The following is a 19403-nucleotide window of genomic DNA, read 5'->3' as shown; positions in this document are numbered from 1 at the left end:
ATAAAGAGAAAGGAGAAGTGCTACAAGGAGGAAGAGGGAGATGAAAGAGGATGAAGACGAGCAGAAGAAAAGAGAAGATAAATGTCAAGAAGAGTGAAGTGAGAAACAGGAAGAGAGAAGACAGAGGGAGGAGGGGAGAGACAAAGAGCAGAAAGATGAGTCACGTGCTGGGAAAAGAAGGACTGAGGTTGAGGAGGGTCAATGGTTGGTGATGAAGAGGGAATTCAATGAACAAATGAGGAGAGAGAGGGGCACAATTTGAAGGGAAGGAAAAGAAGCGAAACCCAGCAAAACATAATCACTACTCTGTTGACCTGTCGGCAAGCTTGACAACACTTCAGTTCTGAGAGCAAAATCTGAGAAGGTCAATGGTTACCTCTGGTTCAGGGTCATCGTCATCAAAGTCATTGTAGGTGCTGTGGTCAGGGTTGTTGGCTTTGTCCAGCAGCTCTATTGCCAGTGTCCTACTGAGTGGCTGAGACACAAAAGGGTGCTGGAAGACAGTGAAGACGGGGAGCCAATTATGGGCTGAAACTGTTTATTTTGTCTGTCTCACCAACAGTTAAGAAACCTGCAAGTATATACTGTGCAGACGTTTTTGGCATGTGTGAAGAAATGCTGTAAAGCAAGAATGCTCTCAAAAATATAAAATTGAATTGTTTAAGGCAAAGGGTGGTCACACTCAATATTGATTTGATTCAGATTTTCCTTCTGTTCGCTCACTTTGCACTTTGTAAATCTATAAAAATAAACCTGCCTAAGCATAGGCTGTGTACTTTGCACAGTACTGTTTATTCATGCCGTGTTTTGCTTGACTAATAACTAAAATGACTGCTTATCAGTGCTGGCATGCACAACATTAACATTCCATCTATTGACTAGTGAATTAGTCAATGACCCTACTATCTGTAAACTATTTAATGTGTATGCTTTAAAGAACTGTAATAAAAAAATAAAAAAGAAAAAGTTATTGCTCACCTGCAGCAGTTTCTCAGCTGTGGGCCTCTTCTTTGGGTTCTTGGTCAGGGCCAGTTTGACAAAATGGTGGAAATTATTTGTCCTGTCATCCAGCAGAGAGAGAGACAGATAGGGACAGAGGGAGAACCAGGTTTAACTTTCGGACTTGTAGAGGGGCCAGATACAGATTTGATAAAACTGGGTAATCTCAACAGTAGGGTGTTGCACCTTCAGTATCTCAATGGCTATAAATAGTAAAGAAAGATGAAGACGTATTGGACAGGGTGGTCTCTTACCACTTGAGTTTATCTTTCAACTTAGGTGGCTGGAAGTTACTCTTGGTCATTAAGAAGAGAGCCCTGCAGAAAGAGAGAGAGGCAGATTAAAACTCCAAGCCAAGCCTTTACAGTGGAATACTGCTAAAAAGTGCCAAAGGAGCCTAAAACCACGCAGTTCTTACTAGAAGATCCAAACAGTTACCACAGTAGCATCCAGGTCTGTCTAGTCTATGGTGCTTTGAACAACATATGTCATAACAGCTTAATACACACTAAGAGCTTGTTACATTTATTAAGGACACACATATGTCTGCAAGAAAATACTAATCAAGTTATTTAGGACTTTTTCACACCAGATATCTTGACTCATAGCAGATTTGATGGCTCTCCTGTACTGAACGTTATATGCATATCACATATAAACACAGCCCTTTCTTGTCAGTTGCTTCACATCCACTGCAGGTCTACATTGCTGTCATCACACTCACACACACACACACACACACTCCTCTACCTCATGGGGTGTAGGTCGAACATGGGTGGCTGTAGTTCAGCAAGCTCTATTGCAGTAATGCCCACAGCCCAGATATCACACAGCTGGTTGTAACCTCCTTTCCTCTCTACTGCTGCTACTTCTGGAGCCATCCTGTGGAGAGAGAGAGGGCGAAAGAGAGAGGGAGGGTATATGAAATAAAAAAAGAGAGAAAGAATGGGAGTAAAATGTGTGCTCATTTTTACAGAGTTCTAAATCAGGTTCAGTAAACAGCTACGCACAAGTATTTGAATTTTCTACAGCATTTCTCTCTGGCTGCAGAGACGGCACAAAGGCAGCAGTAGCAGTAAAGAGGAGCCCCACCATGACCCTGATGTCTTTCCATGATTCTGCTTCTGTAGGAGCACCTCTAGAACCAAACCATGCTTTTCATTCCTGGCTTGCTAAGGTTTGGCAAAGGGGTGAATAACCTAATTATACTATAGCTGCATGATAAATTCCTTCGTACTGCCTTGACATCAGAGAAATTATAGAATTCCCACAGTTTCCCCGCCTGACCGAAGGCCTATTGCATGTAGTAGGAAGCTGGATTTCATACTTTGCTCTACTTGCATGCATATCCATATGCACTGTAAAAAAGGAGCTTATTGGGAACAACAAGCACAACTAACCAGTACGGAGTTCCAATGAACGACTTCCTCTTGGCTAGAGTTGCTGTGATCTGGGCCGATACACCAAAGTCAGCTATGGAGAGAAAAGGAGAGGAGAGAAAGTAGGGGGGAAGGGAACAAGACAGAAGAATGAGAGTGAGAATAATAGAGGGGAAGAAGTGAAAAGGGAAGAACGAATTAAGTGAGAAAGAACAGAAGTGCAATTAGGCATAAATAAATTTTTTTTTTTTAAAGTGGGAGAGTTTAAAACAGAAATGATTATATGAAGAGGGAACAGGAGAAGGACAGAGAAGAGAGAGAAGGAAACCATGTTGGTAAATGAGGGCATTCAGGTTCACTCTTTTGAAGCAGGAGGTAACTGCAGAAGCCTTGCACGTTCCTCTCACCTAGTTTAACGTAGCCGTTGTCTGTCAGGAGGATGTTGGCACCCTGTCAGAGACAAACACAGCACAAATCAGGATCCAACAACAAGAAATCACGTTCAATTCAAATGAACTTTGTTTCAGAGTGGTTTGTCATTGATCAGTTTCACAAACACCATCAGTTGTGTCTCCACGATAATTTGGAGATCAATTTGCAACTCTTGCGAGGTTGTTGTTTCAATTGTGCAGTGCTTTTTGAGGCTGTAGTCTATGTTGCCATTACACTGAAAAGCTCTATTTTATCCACTCTTCTTATTTACTCTTAGAATTTACATTTTTGCTTACATATATATTCAGTACAGTTTTTTCCAGACTCACCTTGATGTCTCTGTGCATTTTGCCTTTATTGTGTAGGTAGTATAAACCCTGTAAAACAGAGCCACACAGTGTTATTGGTACTAGTCACATGATTAAAGTTACAACATGGCACAAAGAAAACGGACTAGAGCTGAATTTTAAAACATAAATGATGGGGGATATTTAAATATTTCTCACCAGAACCAGCTGTTACTTGAATGAAATTCAAAAAGCATCACAGACATATCATGTGTGTCTCAAAACTAACCCTTTACAGGGTTTCATCTGTAATTGTAGCCGTTGTGGAGCTTTGGGGAATAATTCCACTGTAGTCCCAATATTTGTTTGGGTCAAACTTACATATCAGTTTGAATGGATAATATTTCAATTCTAAAATGCATATGCAGAGCACAATTTAATCTTTGGACCATAAAACTTGGAGGTTGAGGTACATTTTTGGCAAGTCGCCAACTCTCACTCAGTACAGTAGAGTCAGTGTTAGCATGAAGCACTAGAGTCAATGAACAGTTGAGATCATTAATGAGTTTGGTGACTACATTCTTTTAACTTTATTGAAAGAGCAATTAATCTATTGAAATGTACTTATGTTTTGTTTTATGGTTGTGAAGGAAATATATAACACAATATAGTTAGAAAACAATCACAATAATTTCACAAATCAGCTTTAAAATTCTACAAAATATCCTTTGAAAGTGACGAAGCTCAACCTAAGCAAAGGACCACCCTGACAAAATAATTTCCCCCCCTCTCCTATTCAAAAATACAATGTCAATAAATACACTGTGTACACTACCTGTAGGGTCTCCCGTGACATGTAGGCTATCTGTGACTCTGACAAAGGCCCGGTTACTGGAGGAATGAAACAAAGAGGACAGAGAGGAAAAAGAGAGAGATGGATTGATATCGCAGAGTGAGAACGGGTCCAAACAAAAGAAAGAGCACAGTTAGCATGTGTGCATTTGTTTGGGTGCATGTTGTTCTTACCATGATAGATATCCTGCAGCGAACCTCCTCCACAGTACTCCATACTGATCCATAACTTATCTCTCCTGCACACACACAAGAAACACTGTCAGTGCACCTTCATGCATATACATAAAAGTCATTTCGCCTGACGCACCTAACATACACCAGCTCATCTCTCTTTTTCTTTCAAACTAACACACATACATGTTATCGTAAAATGCTTTTACATCATGCACGCTAATAGCAAGCCTTATTAATTCATGGTACATTTGGCACGCACACACTTACCGGAGATAACTGCCAAAATAGGCTACGATGTTGGAGTGTTTACAGTCCTTCATCATTATAATCTCCTGCTGGACGACAGCAAAGTCTTCACCTGGAGTGAACACAGACATTATCATAGTGATAATCTGTTACCTTAATGCTTGACATGACTGGCATTATTTACAGAGCAATACAAAGCAAAAGAAAAGAGGAGAAGTGGGTTTGTTCATGGATGTGTTTTTGGGCCACACTGAGTTCCACACATGAAGCTCTTCATTATTTAGCAACAGTGTGATGATACATTTCCACTCTTCCTGTAACTTAAGGAGTTTTTTTTTTTTTTTTTTTTTTTTCCTTTCTTTAGTGGAGGAATGGAAAATAAAGGCCAGCTAAATGGTGACAGGGTAAAGGGCAGTGATTGAAAGTGATAGAAGGGAAAGGATCTGCAAGTGTAGGGTGAAAGGGGGGAGAGAGTGGAAAAGAGGCTTGTGAAAACGAGTCTGATGGAAAAAAGTTAAGAAGGAAAAAGATAGTGACAGGACTGAAGAGAGAGAAAGATGATGAGGGTGATTGAGAAAAATGCTGATATAGAGGAAGATATAGCAGCAAAAAGGCAGATAGAGGAGTAGAAAGAGAGATGAGATAACTTACCCGGTTCCAGTTTGATGACTTTGATAGCAGCCAGCTCTCCTGTGTTTACATTACGAGCCTGAAGGAGGAACAAGGAGAGAAAGTGAGTAATTGGAGGCTCCGAAACACACAGTGAAGATTTGGCGATGCTGTTCATGCAACGTCAAGGCAGAACACAGATTTGAGTTATGCCTGACTGAACTGAAATGGAAATGCAGGGTGTCCTCACAGACACCCAAAACATTCTACAGCTGTACTGAGGAGAGTACATCATCAGGGAACATCACTGCCTGGTAAGATAGCAGCACACAGCAGGACCATAAGGCCCTGCAGAGAGTGGTACAGTCCGCCGGACAAACATAAAACAGGAGATAGTCTCCTCAGCCTTAAAGATGTACACCAGGTGGTGCAGGACCAACGCTGGTAGGGTCACAAAGGATTCGAACCATCCGTGCAAAGGTCTCAGTGAACGGTTGCGATTAGGGAAACGCTACCACAGCCATTGGGGACAGAACAGAGTGTATCTATATTTCTATATCAGAAAAACTGCTCTTTATCAAGGAAGCACTGCACTACCGAGATATTATACTTTTTTCATCGGCCTACAACGGCAACTCCCCTGGCTCCAAAGAGAAGTCTGATTGTATGCAAGTCTTTGTGAGATCTTTATGGTCTCAATCGCAAGTTTCAAGCCTTCTTCAATACAGTCTGATGTTTTAATAATTTTATTCTGTAAATTAAGGTCACATTTAGAGTGAAATGGACGATAACGGGGGGTTTGCTTTAGGGCAGGTTTACTTTGTTACTAACTAATCAGGCGCAGATTGGTTAGACACAAGGAATGCATCAATTTTGGCAAAACAAGATGGTAACAGCCACAGTGCCAAACTCTCAGCTTCTAAAGGGCAGTCCAGCAAAGCAATGGGTGACGTCACTGTGGCTAAATCCACTTCTCATACACAGTCTCTACCAGAAATTATTCAATATTTTGTATTCAGCCAGCTTCGTAAATTTAAAATACCAGTATTCATGCAGATCACATTCACAACACATTGAAACACAAAGTCGCATAAGGCGGGGTGATGGAGGAATGCATGGACTTCTACAGGAAATCGATACAGTTTTTCCTGTATTCCTGAAAAGCTGACATTTGTCAAAAAGCGGGGGTTTCGCAGGATACTGAGGCTAATTTTCTATAAATAGTCAGCTGTGTTTACATTCAGCAGCAGTGCTGGTGGGGCGGGAGAGGAATTCTATATGAAATACACATGAATAAAAGATGGTCTTTCAGAGTGGACATGAATTGCTCGCTTCTCTCAGCCCAAGAATGTGCAAATATGACATCACAGAAGTATGTGTGAGAGAATGACTGTGTGAGTGTGTGTGTGTGTGCGCGTGTGTGAGAGAGAGCGAGCGCCAGCTGATAAAAGACCAAGAGCTTCAACATGACAAACAAAACAAAAGCTTAAAATCCCATCAACAGCTTATTGCTAATGTGTCATGTTACCAGCACTATAGCCCTTGCTATATTTTCTACCTCTATGGTTTCACTGTATCTGGTTTCAATGGAGAGGCCAGCAGCAACACCCCTGTCTACCCTGATCCTGGCTGCAGCCTCAAAAGCATATTTATCCAACATTAGAGAGAAAAAACATGACATTTTACTTTCTGGTCTGTGCACTTCAATGCAAAATCATCACATACCGGAGCGTACATTTTCTGTTTTATAAAAACATCCACCAAAGTGCTGGCATTGGAGTCATTCCTATTTATCACACCAGGACAGAAAAATATAAAGACTTTCCTTTTTATATCCAAATTGACCATTGCAAAATAATAAAAATGAGGGATCAAAGATCTTGATGTTGAGTGTTTGAATTTCCATTCTCAGTAGTGTACAAACTGAATTAATCTCTATACAGACAGGAGCTGACCATTTATAACAGCTGCATATAAAAAGGTGGCTCATCCCGGTGGCCAAAGGGTTAAGACCCTGCTGTATAATATACGGACAAATCTAAGCTATAATCAAATGAGGGTTTGCACTGCTGGCTTAACCAAAGCCTCTGACCCAATACAGTAACCAGATAAGATCAAATAAATCTAACTAATCCCATATCAGGAAAATGTACTTGTTATAACAATTTAAGAAAATGGAAAGTTTAAGAAAAATGAATACATTAACTTAAAGAGATATGAACATGATGGACAATCAACTGCACAGTATAATTACACACATAATTGTAATACACACATGGTGTGAGGGATTATGGCAAGAATATTAAAAACAAAGAAATGAGAAGTTCTGACAAACATCAAGTTGTATTTAGGTTTTCTGTGATGATGTGATCCATTATTTGCAAACTGAACTGCCTTGTCAGCATGAGCAATAACAACCACTATGGCTTAAAGAAAAAGTGGCACCAACTCAAATTTCACCAACAAGGAGGATAACTGCCTACACAAGACAGCAGATATACAACAGTGATGGGAAGCCAAAATAAAACAATGAACTCAAGGATAACCACAAGGAAAACGCAGAATGTCAAAATCAGTCAGGAGTATTAAAGACAAAAACAGATTTTTAGTTTTGTCTAAGTAGAAGGCAAAGATCATTTCCTTGGTTCAAGAGGAAGATCAAGTGAGGAAGAAAGAGAAGAAGAACAGAGGCAAAGTAGGACTGACAAGAGGCCAGCCCGCACCAAAACAAAGCTGTGGTGGGAGGGAGGAGATACAAAGCGATGCAAAGAGAAACGAGGAGGGAAGCAGGGTGGAGGGCAGAGACAGTGTGTCTTCAGTCAGCAGACAGACCAGAGATGACTCATAGCGTTCACTGCCACTGTTAGTGGCAACAACAAAAAGCCTCACTTGACTAGCTGCATATTGAGACTGACTGACGCCGGCCATCTGGTGAAACGCAGGTAAGATCACCAGTTACCAAAAAGGAGTGAGAAGTGTCCTCATGCAACAACTTGAATTCCTCCAAAACCAATATCTACGCAACCAAAAGTACCCAGGAACAGATAAAACCATCCCGACAGTTTAATGGGCCTGAGTTAGGTAATCAACAAAGAAACAAATCATGCTGCGCTGACACGGGCTAATCAGAAACAACTATGAAACATTTTCACGAACGTTCACACTTAATCAAACTCAACTTTTGCACCAGCCAGTGTGATTCAGAAGCATGAAATCAGCATCAAATCAAAATAGTTTTCTTGTGTGATGCATTGGCACATAAATCAACAATATCCCCTGATACTTCAGAAAAATCCATTCAATGACGGATCAAAGACTGAACAAAAAAAACATCCACTAAATGTTCAAACAAAAAAAAAAAACAAATAGAAAGCTGTTTCTTACTAGTTTAATGCTTGGAAACACAACAAGCAAAGTTTATCTGCTCATTTTAAGTTATTTTGGCTGAGAACTCTATGTACAGAGATGACTGATGACATCCCTATATTGTGGCACAGATGACTGGATGCTATGTGATTGTGACTTAGAGCAACAGGAAAAGTGATGAAAGTACCTGTTCTGCAGTAACAGAGTTTCAGTATCGATATAGAAACAATATGTTTTTCTATATCAAACATAGAGAATATTCCCTCAACACTTGGAACTTAAAACAGTCACAACTAGAATTTAAATAAGACACTTTCACGTATGAGAAGAAATAAAGAAAAGTGTCAATATGCATAAAAATTCAGTGCCATCTTCTGGTGCTTTTGATACTCTGGACACTTTTTTGTTAAGTACCAAAAAACTACTCAGGTCTGATACCATGGCCTATTTTTAAATGTTACCTGATGACAATTGACTTGAAAAGGGATGGACACGTAAAAAAAAAACCTGTTCCCTCAACGCCAAAGCACGATTCTTGGATATGGGAGTTGTTTCCATGTATTGTTTTGCCAGATCAGCAGCGGATTGAAGTGGGCTTCTGTTACACAGTAATGGAGAGACTTAGCTCACATCCACCATTTACACCTCTATCAGGCTGCATGTGTGTGTGTGTGCACGTCACACACTCAGCATATGGCCAACTCAGTGGAGGATCAGTGTGGCATTTCACTCTCTTCTCTCTTTGTCCATGAAAAACAAACAAGACTGGCAACCTAAGCAATAGCAGCTCACCATGCTAATCATCCCACTCAGCTTGAGCCGACATCCTGCAACTACTTCAAGAAAAAAAACAACAACAGTACATCACTTGATTTCACTCTATGTGAAACACACTTGTACTATTCACAGTTAATCCTGTGTGACACTAGTCTTCAGACTAGTTGAGTTGTCTGATGGACTGATTTACCGACTAAGGTCAGAGGTCATGTCAGGCTAGTGGTCCTCGCAGCAGAGTCACCTCAGGTCACAGGTTCATGTCTGAGGATTCATCCACTTACTAATTGCTCGTCTACTGGTGATAATAATAACACACCCAACTCTTAGTGTACCAGACTGTCATTGATAATAAGAACTCAGTTTCATACAGACTTTAACAGTATGGATCTGTGGGAGTCTTTGTTGTGTTATTGTGTTTGCGTGTGTGTTATTGTGTATTGGTTGTGTTTGTTGTCCTTTTGGGGGGTAATAAAAGGAAAGAAGGAGAAAAAGAAAGCTATAAGAATTGATGGTGTAAGAAAAGATGTCTTGATTGATAGGAGAGATATTTAATTTGTGTGCGTTTGCTCTCTCTTTTTTCAACCAAAAAATCTGAAAAGCATATTGGTGGCTCTGTCATCCTGGTCACCTCCTCTCCTCTCATGGAGTCGTATGTTATCAGGGACAAGTTGGAAGCCTGCATTTATTTGCACAGACAGGCTAACTAATAGTTGCTTTTTTCCCTAACAAGTGGCTCAGAGGGGGCAGGGGGGGGGTTGTTCACCCTGACACACATGAAGGAGCAGCCCAGTATAACCAGAGCTGCCTGCTGAAAGCCACTGAGCAGCTCTGCTGCAGTAAGGTGAGGTGTTAACTCCTGGCCCAGAGCAATAATAACAACAGTAGCTGGTTATTCAGTTCCTCTGACAAGATTTTTCCAAAAGATTTGAGGTTTCAGACGGGTGATCTTCCAGTCCCAGCCATGTTTCTCTGACCTCAGATAAGATAAGCAGTGCATTAGGCCATGAAGCAGAGGCCTTTACCTTGTTTTCATGTATTTTACTGACATCACATAATGACACATACTGACATGAGTCAATTTTCTTATTACTACAGTCATGTGAAAACCTGTTGACACTTGGCTTTTCTTGGCAAAAAAGATGTATGGGGTGATGTGTTTTTAATTAGCACACCTGTCTTTCAACAAAATGCACACTCACTCAAGAAACACACACACCCCTTACCCATCAGCCAAAACCTCTCAGGGCTGCCTCAATTTAGCAACGTCACTTTTTCTTTTAAGCTCTCAAAGCCTTCTTCCGTACACAGCAAATCCTTCCACCAGCAGGAGTCATTTAATCCACCATTTAGTACTGAAATCCTCCTTTTTTTAAATTAAGTGATGGGCTCTGCCAATAACAATATGATGGCATTTGTTTCCAATAAAGCTCAACTGGGCTGAATCACTGAAATTGAGCTTCACTGCAAACCAGTGAAATCAATGCCAGAGGCACGAAATCACAGCGCTACTGTCGAATGCAGTCTTATTTACTTTGACAAAACATTTTGAATTTGAATTCATCACCCTACTTGTTATGTGACAGAGTTTGGGAAGGTTTCCAAACTTAAAACTCAAAGTTCTACTTAAGTTACCATCGCACATGATGCTTGATGAGATGTGATTCTCCGTCTACACCAGTTGCAAAGTCACATACCACACACTTCACACACTCCTGCTACACTCACCCACCCAAACCCTATATATGTGTATGAATGCATGTACAGTATAGTAGCTGCAGTTTTACAGTTGGAGATTAACAACATGTTTTCCCATCACAAGCAACAAGCCAAAAGACAAACATTCCCGCCACCACTGACTGTTTATGTAAATGTTTCCTCTGAAGCATTCAGCTAACAATCATTCAGCTGAAACCAGCTTTGGGCACTCTCAGCTCCATCACATGAGCACACAATCTCAAAATAGGATTGGACACTTGTGCTAACATGGTGCCAAGATTTGCTGAACCAGTTTGGCAGCAGAGTTGTGCCCTGGCAGAGGTATGAACACCAAGGTGCTCCCAACAAGCCTCAAAGATGTAGTCTCTTCCTGGTTACTTAGTAATGAGGCAGCTTTTAGTTTAAGTGGCACATTACTCTTGCAGAGGGAAGCATTGCCAATCATTGTATGATAAATAATTTTATTTGGGTGCCATCCAACATATGTCTTCAGTCTGGCTCTGAGTTACACAGCTCAAAAACTCATCAACAGCACACAGTTCAGTACAGCTCTGTCTAAACTTGTTGCCATCATAAGGACACCCAGCTATCCCAACTACATAAGACACCAACTATCAGCAAATTGAAATGTGATAACATCCTGCTTTAAGTTTACTCTCTCTTATCATAATAATGCTACAGAATTGACTTTTAGAATATGGAAATATTAATTAGAGGCCGTACCTTTGTTTTCACAGAGGCCTTTGTTATAAGCTTAAATGTAGCCTGGCTAAAGACGAATTAATTAAAAAGACCTTGGTGATTGGCAGCAGCAGCTCCTCTAATTCAGAGGAGAAACCTGCTGAGTGGCAGTTTTCCAGTTCTAATATAGCAACATAGTGCTGTTGGTACTTGTGTTTGCGGGGGAGGGCCCACAGACTTCTTCACCTGTCACACCATTACTTCTTTTGTGTTGACCCACCCTGCAGATAAGCGTTTTACCATTCACTGTCTGCACTGTCTGAGGACATTTTTCAAACCGACAGCTTACCCTTGCAGACATTTTGTTCATTTAATCATTTATTGAATCTGATAAAAGAGCAAATGTAAACTAAGGGATCTTGTATCAAACTTTATTAACATGGTTTAGCTGTGCTTTAAATAGCAGGTTATGTCCTGGCAGCCTGGCTCAAGATAATGTGAACCACATTAGCCTGGCCATTTGTTTACACAGTTAAAAATACATTAAGTGCTCTAAGCAGGAGATAGACATATACAATCTGACAGATACAAAGGATTGCTTATAATAATAATAACAATAATAATACCACATTGCTTGGATGCACAGCAGCTGAAAGTAAAATGATTTCAGAGGTCTATTTTTACTGGTACAGCTGGCTGGTACACTGTTACCTTCTGTGTAACTACGCAAGTTATCAACATTTATGTCACTGCATCAGCGGCTATTCCGACACATACACTACTCACAAAAAGTTAGGGATATTCGGCTTTCAGGTGAAATTTCAGGATGAACCTAAAATGCATTCTAACCTTTCCAGGTGAACTTAATGTGACCTTCTCTAAACCTTTGAATGCACATGTCCAACTGTTCAGTGTTTCAGTACTTTTTGCACAAGTTGCTGTTCTCTAACAAGAAGCTTAACAGCAACATTCACAACAGGTTTGATCCATGAATCGACCAATACATTTCCTGCTTCAGTTAGAATTGGTATTTAAACAGTCCTCCTCATCATGCTGTTCACATTCTGACATCATGAGACCAAGACGACACCTAACAATTGATCAGCAGCACCTCAACACTGGAGGCTTCAAACAGGAAGTCCTCAGACGGAGGTGTTCACTGAGCTTAGAGGGTCACAGAGTGTCATCAGGAGGTTGTAACAGTGATACAGAGACTGGAAGAGTCACAGAAAGGAGAGGAGTGGACGTCCTTTGGCCACATCCCAATTTATTGAGACACCGAAAAATTTTTGTTGTGGTATACCTACCACTGTTGTTAGATTTTCTTCAAATAAATTGTTTAAGATGAATAAAATTACCATTGCATGTCCTACTTTCATGATATAATATCACTGTAGCATTAACGTTTTACATTTTCCATATATTTCACCTGAAAGTCGAATATCCCTAACTTTTTGTGAGTAGTGTATGTTCACTATGCTTGGCGAACAGAAACCACAATGCCAGGACACGGGCTACATTTTCGATCTCAATCTGAGGCCAAAGAGGATTTCAAGAACCATGCTTTGCTTCGGAGCTTTTGTGAATGCAGGCTGAGGTCTGTGTGTCCACCTCGGTGAGCAAACAACTGGAGGAACAGTGACAAAAACAGGATGGTTGTGGGCCAGAAGTTTTAAATGTGACTCCACAGCCATCTGTGCATGTGTGTCTATGCATGTGACAATACAATCATTTGGTTTTGTGTGTGTGTATGCGTTATGCTGGACTAGTTTGAAACAATAGGACACAAACACACACACACACACACACACACACACACACACACACACACACACACACACACACACACACACACAGAGGAAGTGAGGATTCCTGCATTCCTGGACCACGGCTGCCCAGCTGTGCCGCACACACATACAGCGGTCTGGCCAAAGGAAATTATTACCGTCAGCTCATTTATCACTGTTAAGTACATCAGTCTTATATTAAATATTTGAGGAGTGTTTGAATCCATACACAGAAAGCCACTTGATATGTCTTCAATTACTGACTTGTGACGAAGGCCTTCTCGCTTGTGTTGCTTTTATGAAACAACGTGAAGCATCAAAGTCAAATTTTCTGTTAGATGTGGAAGAGGTGAGATTTCAATGCAGTTTACCGGGATTTGAATAGCAAATTCTGCCCACAATATGGCATAAATTACTGTTTTATTGTGTCATTTTTACTTCTACTGATTACATGCCCTTAGTAACCATATCAGCTTTGGGATATCTGGCTGACTGTGCTGGTAAAAACAGCAAAAAAAAAAGTGAACAGGCATAAAGGAAGACTGGTAGCATTGCTTGCCCCATATGTGAAGTCCAAAAATACCCTGATGGCTGTGATGTTTCTACTGCACACACAACTACTGAGATTGATTTGTCATTAACTGAGCTTCTGCCTCTACTTCCTTAAGCTGAAGCCACGAGCACCGTCACCTTGAGAAAACGAGCCAGTCATCCTATTTGAACAACATAAGTAACGTCAGATCCTGTGCATTGGTAAATACTTGATAAACTGTGTCGTGTCTTCCGAAGCACAAAGAATAAGGGCTGTTATTATAGCAGTACCCCTGGAGAAGGTTTTTCATTGAGCAACACAGTGAGCTAAAACTGGCATTTACAGGAGCTCTTTTGATTCACTTTAAATGATAAAAGTGTGACTGCAAAAGAGGAGTGTCACTGCTTCTCCACTCCACCCACATAAAGCAACAAATCAATACAAATGTTATCTTAAACATCAGTCAGCTTTTTCTGGAAAGCTGGGCTAATTAACGCCATATATCTCTCCTCTCCGGTCCGTTTGGTTTAAAGCATCCCACAGCAGTCAGATAGGTAAACATAAGCATGCTTTGTGCAGTTTACTGGCATCCTGAGTGTGGGAGGTTAAATTAATCAAACTGTTGCATTGAGAAGCAGCCTAACACGGGTTTAGTACGCAGGGAGTAGGGTGGCATTCTTTCATTATCGACTCGTGGTTAATGATTTTGTGCGCCCGGATCACGTCTAGTTAGTGTTACTTACGCTGGACTGTAGGATGAGAAGACAAACTCAGCTGGTATTTTCAAGTATTTCAGGAATCATTCTGGCAAAAATGTAAACTAGGAGCGGATGTAAATATATGTGAAACAGTGATGTATTGCACGGCCATGAAGGCTGTATTTTCCTTTTTTTTCCCCATGACAAACCTTTGGGGGAGACTGTAAAAGCCAACCATGCCTTAAGAAGCACCTGAACAATTTCATTAATCTGAGTTTAAATGGAAAGTGTTGGTACTAATGAGTACCACACAGAGTATTGGTAGCTTAATAAAAAAAACTGCTACTTCCCTTCCATAAAATCAAAGACACCAGTGTACCATACCCTCTTTGGAGGATCAGACCTGTGGTTTTGTGGTCAGGATTCTAGTCTTACTATGAGCCAACCCTCCTTCAGTGTCTAACTGGTACAGACAAAGAGGCAGGGCCACAAACAGGGGAGAAAACAAGCTAGCTAGAGTTCACACTTTGTTTCCTGCTCAAACATTCCTATCCAAGCTGCACATTTTCATACAGCGGTAGAGCCAAATATAGGCATCAACAAGGTTTACAGAGGGCCTTGGTGCTAAGCATATCCCTTTAATCCAGGGGTTTCAGGTTGTGAGCCCCCAAGGGTCCTTCAGTAAAGCCCCTGTTGTGACTATAAACTTGAGCATCAGCTCCATAATGATTCTACAGTATATCAGCTTAATGAGAGGATGCTTATACTGCCAGCAAAAGTGAATAATTCTTAAGTATAATCCTGTCATGATTGTGTAAAATAGGTTAGATTAAAAGGCTTTTGCTCCTTATAATTGTTTTGACATTAATCACATTAATCTGCTGGACACTGTTTGTGACACATCTAGCAGAAGTCTGAGCTGCTGGCCTGCTGAAGAGGTCCTGACAGACCTGTGTCTGCAACAGGGCAAGACAGTGAACTGCAATTAGAAACAAACTAGATCAGCTGCAGCAGGGAGGAATGCAATATGGAAAAAAAACCCAAAAATGAGTTAATAATGACAAATAGTTGGATTTTTATGCTGTTTTATGGAAATCTTTCCCTGATCTCTCTTTAGGATACATTTATATTCCTGTAACTACCACAAACAAGCTCGAGGTTAACCACACATCGTTGTCCTAAGAGTGTTTAATGAATATCCAGTCATCCCCCCAAAAGCCTCTCCCTCACACAGCGGTGAAATTAAATTCCTCAACAGAGAGGCTGCAACACAAACAACTACAGAGCTAAGAGGGTGGATGTTTAACTTACATAACCGGACTCATACTGTGCAAATTAACCAGGTAAGACTGATAGAAATAATGCCTACAAAACCAGTGTAACATTTCAATACGTTTTTCCACACTCAGAGACGGGATTCTCCTTAAATAATCATGCCTTATTGCATTTTAATGTGATATTTTGTTATGTTTGCATACAGAAGTCTAGTGGTCGGTTTACAGCAACCCCATCCTGCATGATGCCATTTGTTCTGCAGCATTACTTCACTATTTTCTGTGATGCTATAAATTTTGCATGATGTGTGACAGGCTTGTTGTGTTTCTGGGTTGTATTCTGCTAAACCCTGTTTTATGGTTATGCCTGCACTTGCTCTGTGTCGCACATAATAAACATGGTGATGTGACTGTGGTGGAGTTGTAATTCAGGAACCTCCTCTCCTTTAGGATGCAGGCTGTCTGCTCCCAGCACAGGGCCTTGGTACAGTGTGGGAGCAAAGGTAGCAGCTATAAAGAGACCTAAACCACACACTCTACATAGAAATGAATATCCAGGTTCATTAATGAGGGTTACAAGTTCTTACTGGTGTTAAAATATGGATAATAACGTTGATATCATGACTGTTGTTGTAGCTTGCTCAGCCCGGAGCGCTTTAGCCAAACTAGCGTTAGATATCCAAACAGGCAGCTGTCAGTCTCTGTCACGGCAAAACGGACAATTTTAACAAATTCAGCAAAAGCGCCGCAATATTAGGATTAATGGTGGGTCTACTAGAGTGCCCCTGCTTCCGTAAGTGTCCCCGCACAGGTACCAAATCACGGCTTGTGGTCATTTTGTCACAATGTTCCCACGGAGCAGCTAAAAGCCTGGTTAGCTTCTTGATGCTATCGCGTTAACTGCGTCCATTCTCGGACAGCTAGTGGCTAAACGTCCGTTATCGGACACGTCTCAATCAGTCGGTCTTACTTAATATTAATGGGAGCTATTCACCGCAATATTCAGATATAACCACAGCCTACGGCGTGTAAACATGTCACAGTAGCATAGACATGGGCTTTTAACGACTCACACTTGTTACAAAGTGATTATGATTTCTGCTTGACTAAATCACTTTAATGCGTCCAAGCTCCGGAGGTTCACAGTCAACATTAGCTACGGTCTTTATGACTTCTGGGCACCCGAGCTACTAACTAGCTACTAACTTCGTAATGATAAGCATTTCTTAAACATTAACCCGGATGTCCTGAATGTCGGCTAATACTCGTTTAGAAAGGCCAAAACAGTAACAGGCATGAAAACATTAGCGGAGACCAGCCTTGGCTGCATGTCCGACAATGGAATTGGGTGCATGACTAGCGAATTTAATATTGCATCAGTAAGCATCAACACGAAAGAAGACTGGAACAAGCTAATGGTGGCTAAATAAGGTGTTTTCCGCTGTTATGACAACGCTGGTGGGCTTCAAAAGGAGAGCTTTAACTTAAATGTCCAACCACTGTGTCCGATAATGGAAGCCTGTGGCTGCTTCCCTCACTGCAGTTTTACCTTGTACACATCTCCGTATGTGCCGCTTCCTATCCTCTGGATCAGCTCGAAATCCTCCTGCGGATTCCGCCGGGACAGGTCGACACTGGAGTTCATCATGTCCACTGCCGGTTACGGCGCCGATCGCGCACGGTTGACGAACCCCAACAATGTCTTAGAACAGATATTTTAAGAAAAACATACGGCGTCAGAAAATCCCAGCCCGAGTCCGATGTAGATCCAACATGGCTTCCTCTGCGCACTGAGCATGCGCAATGGACATCATGGCGTACCCTCTCCATGGAGTCTGAGCAGGGAGATGGTGCTGCAGGATTTAAGATATTTGGTTTCACCTAGTGTGGTGATTTAATAACAGTTAACTGAAAAAATACACAACAGTCACTGACTAATTTGTTTCTACACGTTAAATTAAATAAATATAATAGAAAAACATATCATTTTAACCAAATCCTACAGTGATTTCACTTCGATTTCAGCACTAGCTGATACATACAATGAAGCTGAGGCCATGTTTTCTAATCTGCACAGGCAGCAAAAACCCAGTATTTTTACAGCTAATGGGGAAATGAAAGAAAACACTAAGCCCCGTGAGGCCGTGTTTGCCCGGTCTGCCCCCTTGGTGTAAAACTGGGCTAAGCAGGGCTAAACAGTGGCAGATGGCAACATTGTGATTCAGCCTATGGAGTCTGTAGCCTACAGGCAGAACAAAGGTCCCAAACATTAAACTTTACAGTTAATATTTCAGTTCCCTAACAGGACAACACTAGTGTACTCCACATTTAAAAACAACAATCTATCTACAGTGGTGTCCCATGTGTTTTTGCACGTCACACAGTGCAATGCTGTCTAATTAATGTGTTTCTTCATAACAAGACATAGGTCTTTGGCACAGAATAATAAGGTATATCTCACTTTTGCTACATGGACAATACATATACAGTGGTGTGAAAAAGTATTTGCCCCCTTACAGATTTGTTCTGTTTTTGCTTTTTTGTCACACTTACATGTTTCAGATCATCAAACCAATTTTAATATCAGACATAGATGACCTGAGTAAACACAAAAAGCAGTTTTTAAATGATGATTTCATTTATTAAGAGAAAAAAGCTATCCAAACCAACCTGGCCCTATGTGAAAAAGTAATTGCCCCCTCCTTGTTAAATCATGAATTAACTGTGATTAACCACATTTTTGAAAGCTGAGTTCAATTTCACAAGCCACACCCAGGCCTGATTACTGCCAGAGCTGTAGAATCAAGAAATCACTGAAAGAGGCTGAAAGATCTCAAAATGCAACACATCATGCCCCGATCTAAAGCAATTCAAGAACAGACAAGAAACAAAGTTATTGACATCTATCAGTCTGGAAAGGGTTACAAAGCCATTTCTAAGGCTTTGGGACTCCAGCGAACAACAGTGAGAGCCATTATCCCTGAATGGAGAAAACATGGAGCAGTGGTGAACCTTCCCAGGACTACCGGCCTACCAAAATGACTCCAAGAGCGCATCGACGACTCATCCAGGAGGTCACAAAAGAACCCCGAACAACATCTAAAGCACTGCAGGCCTCACTTGTCTCAGTTAAGGTCAGTGTTCATGATTCAACAATAAGAAAGAGACGGGGCAAAAATGGCCTCCATGGCAGAGTTCCAAGGTGAAAACCACTGCTGACCAAAAAGAACACAAAGGCACATCTCACACTTGCTAAAAAACATCTTGATGATCCCCCACACTTTTGGGAAAATATTCTGTGGACTGACAGGACAAAAGTGGAACTTTTTGGAAGGTGTGCGTCCCGTTACATCTGGCGTAAAACTAACGCAGCATTTCGGAGAAAGAACATCATACCGACAGTCAAACATGGTGGTGGTAGTGTGATGGTCTGGGGCTGCTTTGCTGCTTCAGGACCTGGACAACTTGCCGTAATTGATGGAACCATGAATTCTGCTCTCTCCCAGAAAATCCTGAAGGAGAATGTCCGGCCATCAGTTCGTGACCTTAAGCACAAGCGCACTTGGGTTATGCAGCAGGACAATGATCCGA

At 41.2% G+C, this 19403-nt stretch overlaps 1 protein-coding gene across 8 annotated transcripts in view; it reads right to left on the bottom strand.

Moving 5' to 3' along the window:
- The window catches only part of LOC139210493 (mitogen-activated protein kinase kinase kinase kinase 3-like), a 38031-nt gene extending 20453 nt beyond the window's left edge, over nt 1-17578 (bottom strand). For all 8 annotated transcript variants that reach the window (XM_070840482.1, XM_070840484.1, XM_070840488.1 and 5 more), the window contains exons 1-12: nt 17362-17578; nt 5024-5081; nt 4394-4484; nt 4124-4188; nt 3933-3988; nt 3140-3187; nt 2786-2828; nt 2400-2472; nt 1750-1881; nt 1254-1316; nt 979-1060; nt 377-493 (exon numbers count right to left, since the gene is read on the bottom strand). In XM_070840482.1, coding sequence (XP_070696583.1) covers nt 377-493; nt 979-1060; nt 1254-1316; nt 1750-1881; nt 2400-2472; nt 2786-2828; nt 3140-3187; nt 3933-3988; nt 4124-4188; nt 4394-4484; nt 5024-5081; nt 17362-17460 — 927 coding nt within the window. In that variant the 5' untranslated portion in view covers nt 17461-17578. The remainder of the gene's footprint in view (nt 1-376; nt 494-978; nt 1061-1253; nt 1317-1749; nt 1882-2399; nt 2473-2785; nt 2829-3139; nt 3188-3932; nt 3989-4123; nt 4189-4393; nt 4485-5023; nt 5082-17361) is intronic.
- Between the last annotated feature and the right edge of the window lie 1825 nt (nt 17579-19403).

The sequence above is a fragment of the Pempheris klunzingeri genome, chromosome 12 (genome assembly GCF_042242105.1).
Source record: "Pempheris klunzingeri isolate RE-2024b chromosome 12, fPemKlu1.hap1, whole genome shotgun sequence".
NCBI lineage: Eukaryota > Metazoa > Chordata > Actinopteri > Acropomatiformes > Pempheridae > Pempheris > Pempheris klunzingeri.
Note: the sequence above shows the minus strand (reverse complement) of the source record. Positions and strands in the feature narration are given on the sequence as shown.